At 54.0% G+C, this 18,009-nt stretch overlaps 2 protein-coding genes across 6 annotated transcripts in view; one reads left to right on the plus strand and one right to left on the minus strand.

Moving 5' to 3' along the window:
• Window positions 1–18,009, minus strand: part of SH3RF2 (SH3 domain containing ring finger 2) — a 42,649-nt gene that overhangs the window by 16,319 nt on the left and 8,321 nt on the right. For 3 of the 5 annotated variants that reach the window (XM_083798597.1, XM_083798598.1, XM_083798599.1), the window contains exons 3-5: window positions 8,621–8,890; window positions 6,065–6,160; window positions 3,997–4,320 (exon numbers count right to left, since the gene is read on the minus strand). In XM_083798597.1, coding sequence (XP_083654723.1) covers window positions 3,997–4,320; window positions 6,065–6,160; window positions 8,621–8,890 — 690 coding nt within the window. The remainder of the gene's footprint in view (window positions 1–3,996; window positions 4,321–6,064; window positions 6,161–8,620; window positions 8,891–18,009) is intronic. The other 2 variants (XM_083798600.1, XM_083798601.1) reach the window with 1 other exon arrangement.
• The window catches only part of GRXCR2 (glutaredoxin and cysteine rich domain containing 2), a 31,183-nt gene continuing 21,905 nt past the window's right edge, over window positions 8,732–18,009 (plus strand). The window contains exons 1-2 of the mRNA XM_083798602.1: window positions 8,732–8,860; window positions 9,244–9,335. Of these exons, the coding sequence (XP_083654728.1) occupies window positions 8,811–8,860; window positions 9,244–9,335 (142 nt within the window). The 5' untranslated portion in view covers window positions 8,732–8,810. The remainder of the gene's footprint in view (window positions 8,861–9,243; window positions 9,336–18,009) is intronic.

Below are 18,009 nucleotides of genomic sequence, written 5' to 3' on the forward strand. Positions count from 1 at the left end.
AATATCTTTCAGATACTTCTGTCTTTGTTCTTGTGCACAAACACAAAAACACAGAATGTGGGATGAGGCCGAGTTATGAGAGAGGAAACAAGCTTCAGCTTGAGAGGCTGTGACACTCACTTCCATACTCGGGGCTGTCTGGGTGCCGGTGTGCCCTGCAATGCCAGCGCGTGCTCATTAGCTACCAGCAGCTAACAGATGTCACCTGCTTGCCTCGGGAGAAAACATTTGCTGAGCATCGTGGCTAATTTATCTAGGCCAGTAAAGGAGGACAGGCACAGGTGGGTCAGAGGCTCTCATGTACATCCTACCTCTAGCAAAGGGAACTAGAGAGGTGGCGTGGGTAAAAGCAGAGAGGAAACTACGCCTGGATAATGTGAGGGCCATGATTACCATTTCATTAGTTCAGCAGTTAATTTCAAGGGTTTAGGATAAATAGGATGACCTCTCTGAGGCTGGTAAACTGCTCTTCCATCTCCAGTGTACTCTGCAGGCTGAAGGAAGCGTCCAGATGCAGGGAGCATGACATGGAGATGTTTCACTCAGCTGCCAGTGCAACGTGGGTTAGCCATTCAGAGCTGCTTGACGGAACGAGCAGTGTAAACGGGTACTGGAGCTACTAGATATGGGAAATGCTAATCCTATTCCACAAGCATATAAAAAATGTAGATAAAAAAATCCAACAAACTATATTAGCCAACTATACTGACTATACAAAATTTTTCAGTTAAGGAATTCTACTGAAGGGCTCGAAAGACATCACAGGCCTGCATGCCGCCTCCTCCTCCCTCTCCCCTCTCCTTGGGCCGTGTCCCCTGGGACACACAGCAGCACCTGCCCCTCGGCCAGCAGGCTTGCAGCACACTGGTGGCGATCCCTGCCGTACCGGGAAGGAAAGGCACTGGCCTGTATCATGTTGGGAGCTGCAGGACAGCATGCGTTAATGGAAATATTTCCTGCTTGCAAACTGATTCAGCAATCAAGGTGTAAGGCCTTTCAAAGAAAACAGACTTTTCCGAGGGAAGGTGGACCCTTCGCTTGCACTTGAAAGTCCAATTATCTTTCAAATGGCAAAAGCCAAACAATTTAATCTGAACTTTTTTGATTGGTTTTAGCTGGCAGCCTTGTTTACACGCTCAGCAGGGAGGCAGAGGATTAACTGGAGCAAGGACAACGCAATCCCTCTCCTCCAGAGGAGTCGTGCCAGGCAGGGGGCAGCACGTGGCCGTAACACCCTGCACTTCTGCAACGCCTTGCTTGGAGGATCTCCAAGTGCTTTACAAACGTTAGGAGATTAGCGAGGTCTCTCAGCCCGCAGAGGCGGGGAGGTTTCGTTATCTCTGTCTCACAGACGGAGGGCCGAGGCCTGTCGCGTGAGGTGGAGGAAGCAGCGCTGCCGCCTGGCCCTAGCCAGTGCTGGGCCCGTGGGCTCGTCCCTCGGCCACTGGCAAAACGCTTTAAGGGAAAGGGTGAGGAGAAGCGGTGCCCGGCCCTGGTGCAGGAAGGTCCAAGCTACTGAGCTCGCTGCTCTGCGCCACCATCACGCACCTCCAGTTTGTGCCCAGTGCCTCTTGTCCTGGTGCCGCGCACCACTGAACAGAGCCTGGCTCTGTGCTCCCTGCACTTCCCTGCATGTATTTAGAGGCTTTGGTAAGACCCCCTGAGTCTCCTCCAGGCTGAACGGTCCTAGGTCCCTCAGCCTCTCCCCATAGGACAGGAGGGATAAACCACTGCCTACCTTGTTCTCGAAACTTGCTCAGCTGGTGATTTTCCTTTCCTTCCCAGTGATGCTCTGTCTATGAAAGGAATTGTCACGGAACCACCACACTTTCAGACACGCACAAGCCACATGAGGCTTTTCCAAAGTCCCAGCACTTACTACCAAGGCTAAACCTCCACAGGAGGCTGCCGCCTGGGCAGACTAGCCCTTGGGACAGCATCAGCTCTCGCCCCTTCCATTGCTGCTCAGTCCTGGAGCTTCTGTTCTAAACAGGAGGGTTCCCTTATCATCAGTTTCAGCACCGTGGCTGTTCAAGCCGATTACTATCACGGAGCTCTATGTGTCCTCAGTAGGATACGACCAGCAGTATCTGGCTGGCAGTTCATATCGACACTTGCACTAGAGTCTCGGATTTCCACCTCGGTCAAATACCGTAACCCAAAGATGGGGATGGAAAGAGGAAAAGCTGCAACCTCCGTGGCCACGTGCACAGCACATAGATACCCCTCTAAGTCTGCAGGAGAAAAATTACTGTTTAGAAGAAAGGAAATTCAAACCATTCTAAGGCAACAAGTTAACACATTCACTCTATTGCTTATGCTGTTGACAATAGCTCACGCTGAGACACTTTTGGTAAAATTATATTGGGTTCATGAGACATGATACCATTTCAATTGAATTATAGTTCTATTGTAAGGCTTCATTTCCTCTCACATAAACCAGGATCTAACATCCAAGGCTCTTCACAGGCTATTGCTAAGTACAAAATGCCTGCTGGGTTTTATTGCATAGACACTGAACTACCAGGGGCTGGCTTATTGCTTTATAAAATGTTAGAGCAACCTTGAGTATGAAAGATGCCATATAAATCTAAACAAAACCTTTTTTTCTCCCATTTCAGATGATCTGTGAAGATCCTGTATTGAGATCTTTAGTCAGAGTGTGAAGAAGGAACGAGACTCTTTTGCCTCCTAAAATAAGGAGAGGATATAGTCCAAAAGGTCAGTCTACTTTTATTAGCTCAGCCCCAAGTTCAGCTTCTCTCAGCACAGTCTTGGGTTTAGCCTGCAGGCAGGCAGGGGCTCCCTGGTAATTGCCCTCCCATGGCAGGAGCCATTCATCTGGAAGCGGAGAGAGGCAGGCAGCAGGCTGGTTTAGGACAGGGCAGCAACCCTGACTGCTTTTCAGGAGGCTTGATATCCCTTCTGAGGAGCAACAGGAGGGCAAACCACTATTGCAGCACATGTTCTAATGCTGCTTTTTGCGAGGAAGCCTGTCCTGCCACCAGCTTGTCTCTGGGGAGGATCCTTTGAGGGTTAGAGCAGCACACTGCTGGCCGCATACGGGGCTGCACCGCGGTGCCGGGGACCCGGCGGGCTCTGGGCGTGCGGCCCCGGTTGCTGCGGGCTGTGCCACATGCGCGGTGCCAGCAGAAATGCTCCACAGGTGTCCAACATCCCCGGATCCACCTGGACCAAATCCCCAGGCAGAGAAAAGGCTGTGTTCAGAGTCACCAGAACGTGAGGCATGCTGCACAGCAGCTGGGGTTTTAATCGGGGTTTTGGTGCTGGGGACTCAGAATGGCAGGATGGTTGGGGCTGGAGGCACCTCGGGGTCCCTCTGGTCCAACCCCTGCCCCAGCAGGGCCACCTGGAGGAGGGCGTCCAGCACCACGTTGAAGATCTCCAAGGAGGAGACTCCACCACCTCTCTGGGCAGCCTGTGCCAGTGCTGGAACTCCTCATGTGCTTGAGACTCACCAAAAAAATTTAATGACCATCAATAAAAAGAGCAGGTTCCTGCCTTTCTTTTAAGCACGGGGTTAGAGCAGAAGGCTGTTACCAGCCACTGGCTCCCCTGCGCAAGGGGGGAGCGAGGCCTGGTGAGTGCCCCTGGGGATTCGTGTTCCACACTGACCCTTCTAAAATTAAAAATACTGGATTCTGCAAGTGAAGGTCTATGTTTTCTCTGGGAGCTCACCGCAGTAGTGTAGGAACTGGAACAGGAGAGCACTTATCTGAGTTTAGTTACTCTGATAACTTCATTTCTCTTTCTGTGAATTCCCTGGAGTCCCCAGACTCTACGGACAGACCTTTCAATTCAAAAGGAGGGGAAAACATCGCAGGCAGCCTGATGCTGCGGATGACATTACCTCACTGATGCTGTCAGCCTGGGTGTTGTGTCTTTGCACGTGTGTGCTTCAGCTTTCTGGGCGCCCGCCTACACACCCAGCGTTTCCATCCAGAACCCGCACCCCCCGCCGCACCGCTCCCTCACCTGGGCAGGGGGACCCTGGGGGGCGTCCGCCTGCTCGCTGCTGGGGGCGGCCACGCTGGGGTTGCTGGAGCTGATGAGCACCGGGGAGCTGATCTCCAGCGCCGGCCGGTCGGTGGGCGCGTGCACCATGCGGTTCAGGGTGTTGAGGGCGGTGGTGATGGAGAACGGCCGCAGGCTCTTCCGCCGGGAGTCGGGCGCCTTGTGGAGCGCGGGCGGCTCCCTGCCCTTCGCTTTGGGAGAGGCCGTTCGCAGCGACGCGCACTTAAACGGGGGCGGCCAGTGGCTCTTGCTGGTCTGCAGGAGCTGCCTGGCCGTCGTGTTGGGCTGGAAGAGGCAGAAGGAAAGGCTGGTGATGCCGCTGCAGCGGTTCCCCTTCCCACAGGCTCAGCCCAGGGGCTGCTCAGGAGCTTTCTGCTGCCCAGCAGCACAGCAGCGGGCAGATTGCAGGTTTGCAGGTGATCTGTACAAGTTGTGGCTCAGTTATGTCCCTGATATGTTTTCAGTGACAAATTCTGAATGCAAAATTACCCATGTAGAGCTCACAGTGAAATTTAAATTGGTTTGAAAAATTTGTTGCTTAGACGGAACATCAGTGAGGCTAAATGCCCCCCGATACTTTGCAGAAACTTCATCCCTTGTCTAAGCCCTTGACTTGCAGAGGTACACAGAGATGGCTGGCTCTATAGCAGCATTGTAATAAAGTCAGCTCTAAATCAGAGGGACATTTGGGCACACCTTCCTGTTCTGCATAGTGCTGGCAAGCTCAGGTGCACCTGGGAATGGGATGCCACATCTCTACAGCCGAATTTAGGAACTGACTTAGAGAAGCTGTCACTGACAGCAGCTTCCCGAGCAAAGCTGGAGCCCCCCATTACATCTCCGTAGCCCGAGACATTCATGGCTCATTGCTGTTGCCCCTGAAAAGAGCCCAGCTTGGTAACCATCGGTTTTAATGAGAGAAGAGCCAGGCCCTGAGTTTGCATGGACGCAACAATCAAGCAGTATTTCTTGGAAACTGCTGATCACTACAGTATTAATAGCAAAGGGCATGTGGTGACAATGTTTTTCACCACGATGACTGCCAAAGGAATTAATCATGATTTACTGCTGACATTAACGAATTGCAAAACTTTGAGATTCTCACCCACTCATGTGAGGCAATATGCCTGGCTCCGCGGATGAACGAGAATTAGGCTAACACAGAACAGGTAGTTGTCTCTCAAGCGTTATCATTTTAAAGCATGGATTGTTTTCACATTTCCCTCCTCCTCACTTCTTAAAGCAAGTTTTAAAAAGCATGGTGTATGCATATGTATACATATAAGGTGGTAATATTGTCATTTATATATGTAATCAAACTAGCCAGAACCAAAACCAATTTTCTGCCTTTTCTAACACCAGGGGACTTGATAAAGCGGGGCACAAACTGAAACATCAAAGCCAAGAAAAGCCTCACGTTTCCCAAAGTAGATCTACCTTTGCTTTCTCCATAACTAATAAGTTTCTCCACAACGAATTCCCTGGTGTCTTAATGTGTCCCTAGCTAACTTATTTCTGTTAACGCCAGAGTTAAATAAGTCATTTCTGAAGCTAAAATGGTTTCATTAAATGAAAAGGCATTTTACAAAATATATTAGAGCTTCAAATTAGATGTTTTACTGATGTCCTTTTATAAAATAGCCACAAAGAGGTGCTTGCTGTAATTATGATGATTATAAGTATTAATTTTATTTCTAGGAATTCTTGTTGGTGCCATGTACACCCTGCATCCCCAGCTGAGCCGTAGGAACACAATTAATGTCTAGACCGGTGCTCACAAAGGGCTGGCCGGGAGCGGGCGGCTGCGGGGGCTCTGGGGGAGGATGCCGCGGCCAGGGAGTGCCGGGACGGGAGCCTGCGAGGGGCGGCTCCGGTGCTCTGCCCGGGTTTGGAGCTTTGCCCCCCAGTTTCTCCGTGCCGAGGAGGCTTCGCTGCGGTGGGACGGGGCACAGGGGCTCGCTCTGCCCGGGACGTGGCAGCGGCCAGCACGAGGTGTGATGGAAGCGCAGGTGCGAGCGGCTGTACCTACCTCCACGAACAGGACAGGGAAGATCCCTACTTTGTCGCCTAACTTGCCCTCTGCCCAGTTTCCATCAACTCTGCTGATGACGGTGATGATATCACCCTGAAAGGCAGGAGCACATTGTTACCAGCCGTCTCTTGTGGGAGAGGTGGATGGTGGGTGTGAAGATGGGCTCGCCCTGTAATTTCACACAGCAGCCTTGTTAGGCAGCCTCGCCGGTGTGTCCCCTGCAAAGTCCTCTGTTCGGCAAAGCTTTTGGTATGTATTTATTCTGAAACACAAGCTCCTCTGTCCTTATTCAGCACAATGCTCAAACATGTTTTTAATTTAAAGGTGCAAGCGTGGCTGAATTGGGACCATGGACACGCGTCTGACAGAGGAGACATGAAAAGCAGAGGAGCTTTCCACTTGTTTGAAGGTTTCCACCGCGTGGAAATGCTTCTGTAATCACCATGCCCAGAACTAATAATGAAAATGGCGTTTTAGCTACGAACGAAGCAAAAAATCCCTGCGTAAGTGTCTAGGTAATTGGTGCCACGATGCCAAGAAACTCAGATCATTACTTCGGGAGCTGAAATAACCTGATGTTACTGGAGTGTAGGTATTTGAAATGCTCTGGAGGAAAAAAGCTAGTTTGTATTGACTGATAGCTAAATCTCTTTAGAAGGACTCACGTTTCTGAGCAATCCAGCAAAATTAAATCTTGTCAATTTTTAATATGTTTTGATTTCATCATTTTAATGAAATCTGCTGTAGGTTTTTGGGGGGCAAGTTAAGAGAACTCTACAAGAAAAAAAATTTGTTTTTCTCTCTTTTGAACTAATGCACAAAGTTTGGGTTTAAACTTTTATCTGCTCTGAGGTTCTAGGGGTCAGAGAAGGCTGGGTCCTGCTGGCCAAATTATTTACGCCCGTGCAGGGTACGAGCACGAACCTTCTGCCTGAATTGGTGGAGATTTTGTGTTTCTCTTGCAGCAGGTGAATGACCCTTCAGGCTCAGACAGGCAAATCGGAGCTGGCTGCCGACTATTTCCTTGAACAAGAGCAAGAGGTGCTCTTCAGTGCCGCGCACGTTTTGGGCCAGGCTTGTGGCCAGCTCTCTGCAGCTTCTCCTGAGAAGCCGGATGGACCCAGCGGCCCTCAGACGTTCTGGGACTTGGTGGTTCTGTGAACTCTGGCATCACCCATCCAAGGCTCCGCCGTGCCTCTGCTAGGGTTCCCCTGCCTGCTGCGGCTCCTGGAGGAAACCGTTTACGGGGGCTTGCAGTGAGAGGGCTCCCCAGGGGTGCTCTGCCCAGCGGGAGGAGCACCCGCATCGCCTGGAGGCTTCTGCAGAGGGGAGCTGCTGAAGTTACTGTGCCAATCTTCCCAAACTCCGTGCAGTAACAGCTGACGGGTGTTGCAGAGCTCGGGGAGAGGAGGATGTTCGTGCCTCTTTGAAGAAGCATCTGTTTGTTTTAGATGTGTGCTCACTTCCCATGTGTGAACTCTGCTGCGGGAGAGGAGGGGAGCACAGCCTCCCAAAAGCAAATAAACAGAGTGAGTAAGCCCTGAAACAAAGGCAAATAAAGTGGAAGAGAAAAAACAAATGCAGACAGCAGGAAGCTGAGGAAGGCGCCTCCTGCTAATAAGTAAATCCTAATGACAAAGGAAGGACTGCTGGCTGCCCAGGCTCCCTGCATCTGCGCTAGCAAGCTGAAAACCCCCACTTCGTAGGGCTGCTGCTGATGTGCAGCCCTGTTCTGACTGTTTTTTCTTTTGTTTCCTCCCCTTCTTAGTCAGAAACCACATCTGGCTCCTGGCTATTTGATTTCCCATCCGCTGGCCTCCCCACATCCGGCTCTGACTCCTCAGACACCTGGCCTGGACCACAGCCTCCCTCCCCTGCCTCTCCTTCCTGCTGGGGAGAGCTAGAAGAGCCTCGGCCTGTGCTGCCAGCCGGAGAGAACAGAGGTGGCTTCCCTGCTAGGACACCGATGCCTCCAGGCACTGCTTTCTCTGCTTTGCTTTGTGATGCCTCACCTCCTTTTGACAGTATAGGGACAGCTGACTTTGCTGGGAGGTGCAGTTACTCAGAAAAGTGTGTCCTCTAACTGAGAGCAAATGCAAGCTCTGCAGCCTTTGGGGAATAAAAGCAAAGGCAGCAAAAGTTCAGGTCCTACCCTGCCAGTGTGTGCATTGGCTGAACATGTTCGAGCTGCAGAAATGAGGTATTGCCGGACTGGAAGCAATTTTCTTTAATATGTCAGTGGGTATCTGTTAAGGCTCTCCTTGGTGCGTTGTGGTGCTGAGAGCAGCCCACCACCAGCAGCTGCTCCTCGTCAGCTAAAGCAGCTGAACCGAGGGACTGAAATTGCTGCTCAAGATGACCTCGTCCTGGCCGTGTCTGTGCGTGCCCTCAGGGAGCCATGGGGCTTTAGCCAGTGCTGTCAGTGACTGAAACCTTCCTGATTTTCAGCAGATCTGCTCTAGTGCTGTGAAGCAGCAGAACGCAATACAACCCAAAGAAGAAAAGCAGCCCAGCCCGTGTCACCCAGCCTTTGGCTGCGCAGGGCGGTGTTACCTTGTGAAATGTCAGGCACTCTTTGTTTTCACTTTTGTCCCTGCTTCTCAGGTCAAAGTTGTAAAGTGCTCTGCAGAGGGGTGGTGGCAGGGGCAGGTGCTTGATGACTTGTACAGAGCTGGCTGGGAAAACCCCGCTGATCCCGTTGGCCTCACCCAGGTACCAGTTCTCATCCAGCTGTCGGAGCAGCATGATGATGTCCCCTTTGTTGAACCTCAGCTCGCCGGGATTGTGCCCTCGGTAGGTATACAGTGCCTTGGCTCGTGGAACCTGTGGGATGAGAAACAGCCCTTAGAGCTCAGCTGTGACAATGGTGTTTAACACAGACAGAATTCCCCAAAAGTACTTGTAATTACTGGGAAAAAGTCAGAGGTCTAAGGCTGAAGCATGCATTTACTGTGATTAACTACCCACATCCTTTCTTGATGTCTTTTTCTAATGAAGACAAGCTCCAAAATACTTACTCCAAATTTGTATCTAGATGAAAAGCAGGCTGAACTTGTCTGAGAATATTAAGAAACAATTAATGCCTTAAACTAGTCTTCCCATGGGATTTTTCTGCCTGCTCTAAGCTCTCTTCTAATGAAATGCCTATTGTAATGAACATGGTATTTCTGTTTTAGCATGACCGGCGGTGACAGCAGCTGTCGAGCACCTGATGGCTGTCACCCGCAGGGGCCAACAGAGCATCTTCAGGAACAGCTACGGGAAGCAGGTGAGTGCAGGTGCCTGCCTTCCTGTGGGCATCGCCCCACTTCAACACTGCGCGACCGTGACTTTATGTCAGTCTGTAATCTGAGTTACAGGAAGAGAGGTTTTCTTAATGTTGTTGTTGTTGCAGTATAATATGAGAAAGAAGAGATATACTAAACCTAGCGGAAATGAGGGAACTTTACTATCCTGACTCTCATTGAAATGAAGCCACAAGGTTCACTTAAAATAACAGCTTTACTGACCTTTATCTGTACTAGAAAACTCAATTTAATTTAATACACAGTGCAACAGATCATTGAGATGGCTGAATAAATGCAGAGCCAGCCCTGGCCTCGCTGCTGCGAACCCAGGCGGTCCGCTCTGGGGCTGCCTGCGGCTGCTTTCCTGCAAGGAGCGCCGTTAGGATGGAGTTTTCTGTGCTCTGTTGAGGTCTTCTAGATGTGCGTTTTGAAATGGCAAGGCCGAAAGGCTTGCTCTTTATGTACTTGTGTGGAGATCCCTCGAGCACAGTGCAGTGTCCCACGGAGGACATCCTGAAACATGTAAGCAACCCGTGTTTGTGGTTACTGTTATCCGCAACATCACAGCCCTGCTCAGGGCCCCGAGCGAGCTGTCCCGCAGGGACCAGCACCGTGTCCTGCCCTCCCGCGGGCCCCGCAGCCTCGGCACGGCCCCGGCAGGTGCAGAGCCCTGGCTCCGCAGGTGGCAGAGGTGGTGGAACTCATAGTCAGGGGAACAGACGTCCTCGTGCGTGCTTGTGGAGCGTTGAGTGCGTACGTACCGATGCTGTTTTAGCACAGGCTTGTGTTCGTACACCGCATTTCCATCACGTATCGGGTGAGCAGTCCTCGTCTCACATCCAGCTGGGAACAGTGGCCACCGCAAGGTGCTCGGCGGTGGAGTGCCGATGGGAGAAATTGCTTCTTCACTCGAGGCACATAGCGATTGGTTTTGGCATAAAGTGAGGCAGCAGCATATATTCTAAGCTATAATCTGAACTATTAGAGGTGCAGATGTTGCATTCTTTGAACCGTACCAGATTCCTGGCTGTGATAGTATCTTGCGTTGTCGGCTCATTTTCCTTAATCCCTTTTGATTAACAGTAACGCCGTTTCTGACTGTGGGAGCTTTGCTGCCTTTGGTGTGAATCCTGAGTTACAGGACGGATCCATTTTCTGCCTTCTGACATGGCAGCGTCTCCCTCAAAGGGCTCCTTGGACCAGAGGGGAGGCTTTGCACTGGGGCTGGGGAAAGTAGAGCCTGGGTCCTGCTGGCCCCTGCAGCTCTGGGAGATGGGACCAGAGCCACAGCGAGTCCCCCTGGCCGCTGCTGGGCTCTGTCTCCCGGCCGTGTGGCGTGGAGCTGAGCGGGCTGGAGAAGGGCGCTGCTCCCGAGCAGTGGGACCCCAGCCCGCGCGCCGGCTTCCTGCAGGGGGCTGCGGCACGGCTGGGTGGGTGGCGAGGGGACCGTGGGGCCGGGGGCTTCACTTCCCCGGGTCAGTCCCCCTGGGAGGGCAGCAAAGGGAAGAGAGATGCAGCGCTGGTTCTTGAAGCGTGGAAAAGACCACAGAAAATGATTTAAGTCTGGGGAAAAGAAGATCTTCCAGCACTCCCAAACACTGACGCTTGGTAGGGAGAAGGAACCAAGAAGTGAAAAATTTTATGTACTGTGCTTCCTTCAAAGCATTTGAAACAGGAAGCAATTAGTTTAATGCTTAGTTCTAATTGACTCGTCCGTTAATTTGCACTAATAGTAAATGCATGCACTTGGCTTGTTAACACTGAAAGTACATTGCTGAAAAAAAGGGAAATCATGAAAATCAGTCAGGCAAGCTTTGTTCCGCCATCCATCCTCAGAGCACAGACTGGAAATACTGACTCGGGCAGCACTAGAGCAAAGAAACCATTGCAAATGCATGCCTGAGCACGCACACGTCCTCCGGCAGGGCACAGGCTGCGGGGTCTATGGGGAAGAAAACCTGCAGGGTCACGGGAGGGCTCAGCCGCATCCGCGAGACTCGGTGACACTCCCAGTGTCAAACCAGGATGAGGAGCACGGCAGGAGTGCTTTAGGAGTGACCAGAAAACATAAAGGACTGATGCAAACTGTGAGAGCAGGGCTCCGAAAAGAGGAACACAAACGTCCGGGAAGATGAGAGAGTGGTTGCACAACGAAATAAGGCCAAACATAAAAGGCACCAAGAACGAGTTATGGAAATATATTAAAAATAAGAGAAACTCTGAAATGAAATGCAAACCTATTACTACTGGGAAATGGTGAACAAGCAATGGGGAAGTCTGGAATGTTCTTTCTCCAGCAAGAAAGAGGATGATCAGATACTCTGAGAAATTAATTTTAATGAGACAGGAGTGCGGGCCTGAATAGAGGACTGAAAACTGGCTGGAACAGAGGTGTTTGTGACATGAGGGCTTGCCGAAACTCACCCCTCAGCGCGTGAAGAAAGGGTCAGGTACCCTCTGAGCAACTAGTGCTTGTCCGCAAGAGCTCCTGGAAGGCAGAACTGCTCCCGGAGGACGGGAATAAAGTTTCTGAAGCTGTGTGCGGCCACGACCCCTGCCTCCAGACATGCCCATACAGAGCTGAAGTTTTGCGATAGGAAAACTCATCTCCCCGGCTGCAGCAGAATATTTCTAGCGCTGCTAGAAATGCCAGCAGCAGTGCACCTGGTGGGCAGGGTTGGCACTTCCGTGGCCCTGCCACTAAGTGCCGATTTGTCTGGCAAATAATGCACGGGGGTCTCCTGGCTGCGCGGGGCAGGCGGGATGCTGCGGCGAGCGCTGGGGCACGGGCTGCTGGCTCCCACGGCGGGGGGCCCGGCCACAGCTCCCGGCCGGGGAGGACGAGCAGGTCTGGCGCTCTCGGGCTGGGCAGACGCCAATGGAAATGGCCCTGGCTTGCAGCTCGGTGCCGGGAGGCTGCGGGGGAAGCGAGCGCAGCCGGCGGCGGGGCCCCCTGGCAGCAGCAGCGGAGCCTCCCAAGCCCGTCCCAGGAGAAGGGCCCGCGGCGCTCCCGGCTCACTGCCACAGCCCCGAGGTTCCTCGTCCCCGCTGCTTCCTCCGGGTGGGAGCCTGCGGCCTGGGCACCGCGCGGCTGCGCCTTCCGGGACATTCCCAGCACGGCGTGAGGGGTAACGGGCCGGGCTTTCTTCACTTCTTTACCTCTTCTTTCACCTTCCTCTCACTTCCATGCCCGTTCAAATCTCACTGCTCCTTCTCCTTTCCAGCATCCCTCTAAGTCTTGCTTTCTTTCCCAGCTGTGTCCTGGAGCTTGTAACGATGAACTGGCAGAATCTCACCCGCCACTTTGTAGAGCAGAGATTGTATTCACGCATTGAAATTTGTTGCAAAACGTGTGGACGCAAAATTATACTTAATATTAATGGTTATGTGCTTCTTTAGCATCCAAAAAATATTCAGAATCTTGGTCTTTTGGGGCTTCCTAGTCGTTTTGCACACTCACAAGGTAAGGTCGGTGTGTTTCTTCATGGCCACCTTGCCAGGAACTGTTACAAGGCCGGTGAGCCCACGGGGCGGGTGCACCCCGTGGCTGTTCCCCACCCAGTGGATTTGAGGCTGGTAGGGGAGAAAGGGTTTTCCGATCATTTTTGGCATTTGGCATTGGCTGTGCTAGGCAGCCATCCAACACATCTGAGTTTCCCTCTGTACAAAACAAAGACGTAAATTAAAAATATGCACATGTGTGTGTAAAGAAGCAATTCAAAGCATCCCTTCATAGCTGGGAGAAAAGCGCACTATAATTATCTTAAATGAGCTAGTTATAACTTCCTCATTATTGACAGTGGGTTAATGTAAGAGCACACACTCACAGCACTGGTATTGAAAAAAAGAGAAGCGCGTGGGTCTGCGGGGTGGGGGTCACCAGGGGCTGGCGACTCACGGTGCCAGGGACGGGGAAGGGGAGCTCCCAGCAGAGCGCTCTCCCTGCACCCCGTCGGCGGTGCCAGGCGATGGGGCTGTGCCGGTGGCAGCGCCTGTGCCCGAGCAGGGCGGCGGTGCCGGGGAGCAGGGGGCCGAGGCCACACACGCCTGTGCTGGGCTCCGCTCGCTGCCTCCTCCCCGTCCAGGCAGGGCTCACCCCGAGCGGCCACGGCGCTGAGCTCAGCGCTTCCCGGCGGCTCTGCCTGCTGCAGGAGGGTTGGCATCCGTGTGGTGCAGAGGCAGTGACATTCCCACAGCCACACCATTCCCTAACACCTAACAGACTCCTTGAGAGGAGCGATTTATTCTAGGATAATCTAATCATTGCCAGGAAGAGAAGAAATCCACTCCTGGATGTTTTCCAGCTTGGTTTCTCTCCCACTAGATGCTTCGGATTCAGTGTGCAAGTGTTTTTGGGTTATTTTTCATTTGAGGCTCAAACGCCTCGGGGCTGTTGGAGTGTTTGGGGCTGTGCGGGGCGGGGGGCACACAGGGAGCTGCATCCCTGGGGCTCGCCCAGCGGGGCAACGCGAGGCAGCGCCCTGCCTGCCCCTAACGCCCTCGTGCTGGCTCCGTGCCTGCGTGCCAGGAGCCCGAGTCTGAACCTGGACCGGGACACGCGGTGCTGCTGGATGCCGAGCTGCAGGCACCCACCACCCACAACAGGCCCCAAAGGGCATGGCAGCCTTCTGTAATGAAAAATAATCGTTAAAAACTGCATCCATTTGATGGCTAGATTTCTGCAAGCCTCTAACGTCCTGCCAGAGACTGCCAGCCTTTCAGCTGGGATGAATGAGCCCTGCCTCGTTTCCTTTGTGTGATCAGTGCAGTTTTTAGGGCTCTTTAGGATCCAGTTGGATGAAAAGAGCTATTTGAATGTAAATTAATTGCCATTACAATTCTGTTTTTCTGCTTTTCAGCAGAGGAGATAACTCCAGCCTTGTCACATAGAACAAAACCATCAAAAGCGAACTTGTCATTTCAATCTCCTCATATAATTATGTTCTGAGGCTTCAGACAGTTGGGTAGTTTCGGCATTCCTTCTCCCCCGAGGAGGACGGCTCGCATCTTCCAGGCGCCAGCAGGCTGCTCGTGCAGCGAGGAGCAGCTGGGGGGGCACGGGACGGGCTGCGGCCCAGGGGCTGGGGGGAGCACACGGACGCGGCTGTGTACGGAAAGCGTTGTCTGCAGCTACAGGTGCTGCTGGGTGTGCTTCACCGGCTGGGGAGATGAACCGTGACCAGCGGGGCACGAGGCGGCAGGCACTGGGCGCTGACGCAGCCCCGTGGGGCGATGGCAGCGGGGGGAGCGCTCGCAGCCTGCTCGCCACTGGGCTTAGGACAGGAGCCGTGCTGAGACCTACGGAGGCCGCTTCTGAACTTTGCCTGTTGTTATTCTGGCTTCGTTATGCAGGAGGGGGGGAGTGGGAAACGGGGAAAATGATTAAAGAAAGTGCAGAGCAGCTCTTGTCACAAGAAGCTCAGAGGATTGTGCACCCAGCAGCTGCGTGACTCAGTGCCGACGCGCACCCATCCCTGAGGTGGAGCTCAGCGGCTGCTTGTCAGGAGCTTCCCAGCGGCTCCGGAGGAGCACAATGCCATATTAGGCCTCGCCTGGCCCGCGTGAAACCGCAGGAGAGATTCTAGGCAGGCAGAACGAGTGCCAAGATGCAAGCAACGCAGGCGTTACGCCAGGGCTTGGCTTCGTTTCGGGGATGCACTCTCCTGGGCGCAGGTGGAGCTGCACAGGCGAGGACGGGGGGACAGGCGGGGGGACAGGCGGAGCGCCCGGGCGCTGGGGACACGAGGGGCACACAGCGTGAGCACGGCCGGGCACCCAGTGCAGGGCCGTGGCTGCAGCGCCCGCACCGAGCCCCCCCGCCTCCTCCCCGCCGGCGGCTGCTATCAGATGGCCGTGTCTCTGCTGCAGTCAGCACTCTGGGGTAGTGGCTACGTTGTGTGTCACGGCTTTAAGCCGCATGGAAAACAAAATGTGTCAGCCCTCAGCATGCCCGGTCATGATTCTCCGCTTCGGGACCATGCTCCTCAGCCGTGGCCGCTTGCCACGAGGGAGGAAACCCGGGCACTGCTCCTCTCCGCTTTCTGCCCTCGCGTGTTCCTGCTGGTTGTGCCACCTCCCTTTGCCGGGAAGGGGAAATCGTGCCGCCGCCCCAGCTCCCAGTGCCGCCGCTGTGGGGCAGTGCCAGGGGGCAGCGGGGAGGCCGGAGGGGGCTGCTCCCTGCTCGCTGCTCCGCTCAGCGAGGCTGCTGAAGGCCAACGGCTCTGCACCATGTCCTCGCTGCTGACAAAGCCTGCCAGGGCCCTGCACTTTCTTTTTGCCCTTGCTACATTGCATAGTAGGCATTTTGATGGTAAGTTAACGACCATCATGAGCTCCACGATGTGCTGGGCCTTGCCTGGCCCACGGGTCAGGACTGGAGAGGTCACTGTCCTCACGGTCTTGGCTGTGCTCACTCTTGCCCAGACCTGGACCTGTAAAAAGGAGCCCTTCTGCCCTTCCTGTACTTACATTTCCTGAAGGAGACTGACTGACTCTGGAACCGAGTTATGCAAGAACCAAGCAGATGTGGTTTCCCTGCAAGCAAGGCTTGCTCTTCCTTCTCTGCAAAACCAGCAGGAACTTCTGGGCCCATCAGTTATTCAGGACCCAAAGGAAACCCTCGCAGAGGGATCTGATTTCTAAAGGACAGAGGTTTGTCTCTTAAAAACAGTGCCTAAACCGTGTCGCCCATCCTGGCACCGAAACAAGAGGGAGATTCCCTGAGCTGCGAGTAAAAGGCTAGGCTCAAATATCCACTCACAGACTCCTAAGGGAAAAGTTTTCTTAAGAACAAAGTTTATAATTCTTTATTCCGTTGCACAATGGAATTCCGATGCTAAATGGAGTTTGAGTACCTGACAATTGGTAACAGCAGAACAAGACCTCACATTTAAGGGCAAGCGCTGCAGCTTCCCCTGTGAGAAGGGCAGAGGAGAAGTAAAGGAGAGGAGGGGAGGCTCCAACTAAAGCGGGGCATCGGCGTCCTCCCTGCCAGGAGCCAGCCTCCTCCGGGGCTGCCTCCGAGCTTCGCCCTGGCAGAGCCACGCAAGAGCTTGCCTGTCCCTGCGCCCCCACCCCAGCGCGGGGAGCAGCAACACCAGGCCAGGTGCCGCGCTGCAGGGCCCGGGGATGTGCCAGCCGCTAGCGGGGAAGCTCGGCGAGAAGAAGGGGAGCCTCAGACTTTCAGCCTCCTCGCTGACCACGGCGCTTAATAGGTGAACGCGCTACCCTGCAGAAATCCTGTTATTCTATTCCTGACTTGCCAGCTGAGGCTGACTCATTGCCTTGGTAACAAATTAAAACACTTTCATGTGTTAGCTCAGCGCCAGTTTTGTGGAACCAGGGAAACTTGCTCCTGGTGTGGGCCCTGCTGCCCTGCGCGGAGCAGCCCGGGAGCGCCCCGGCCCCGCTGCGTGCCCGCGGCCCCGGTGGGAGCTGGCGCTGCGCCGCCTGCAGCGGCCGAGCCGCCTGCCCCATCCCCTGACCCTGGGGCTGCCGTCCTGCCCACGGACCTCTGACAAGGAGGACGAGCGGCTCCGCGCCGCCCCGTGTAACACCGGCTCTGTTCGTAGCCACCTGCTTCTGGGCGGCTGAATGCGCTGCTGTTGAACGCACCTCTGTGGGGTGTGTGTTGTCAGGTGATCGATATTGAGGTGACTTTACTCTTTTCGATAGATACGAGATGTTAAAACTGCGTGCAAAGGAGGAAAAAGCCATACGGTGGGGTGTGCGACGAGGCCAAGCAGGGAACAATCCCTCAGGTTGCCCTGATGGAGGCAGCTGGAGGAGAACTGGGGCAAATCCACCCTCCCAGAGGGTCGCAGGACCCCACGGTGTGCAGCAAAATGCAGTATTTCGATTTCCAGGTGAAGAAGCAGCCAGGGCAGGTGGCTGCCAGGCACAGGGATGTCCCGCAGCCGGAGGGGATCCTGCGCCACCCCGAGGTGGAGCCGATGGGACGTGCGGAGCTCCCCTGCTTGCAAGGTCCATCCAGCTCCTGTCCAGTGCTGCCCAACCCTGACATGTCTCAGTCCTGCGATGGCGCAGGAACCGGCTTTTATTTCTCTTGGGGAAGTTGCTCAGTGATATGGGTCAGAAAACGTTTGCTCCTGCTGGGTGCAAGCATGAAGGTCGCTTTGAACAAGGTTTTGAAAAGAGCCAGCAAACCAAATCCTGTCTGTCAAATTCAGAAAGGAGCTGGAGATGTTTCTGGAGGAGCAGAAAATACCAAGGCGCAGGCACTATATATAGACGCCCATGTGAAGGTGGCGATGTTGGAGTGTGGTGTATTTTTATCCCGATAGAGGTGTTATCTGTCTATCTCCCATGAAGTGCTGGAGGGGGCTGTTGCAGCACTCGGTTCATGCAAAGAGAAAACAGCCGAAGTCACAGGTAAAGCGGCACGGTCTGTTTTCATGGGCAAGCCGTCACTCTCGTAACCTCTCTCCTCCGTCTCATTTGGCCTCGTGTTTGCTGCAGGACAGAGCTCACTGCCCCGGCGGCCGCTGGGCGCCTGCCGTGCAGCTCTGTGTGCTGCAGCACACAGCGTCCTCGTCCCCGGCAGTGCCAGGGCCGTGCTGGGCTGCAGCCCGCTGGGACGGCCGCTTCGGCAGAGCAGGAACCGCATCTCGCACACGCCAGGGGCGGTTCCTCGGA

Source organism: Anser anser, assembly GCF_964211835.1.
Source record: "Anser anser genome assembly, chromosome: 14".
Taxonomy (NCBI): domain Eukaryota; kingdom Metazoa; phylum Chordata; class Aves; order Anseriformes; family Anatidae; genus Anser; species Anser anser.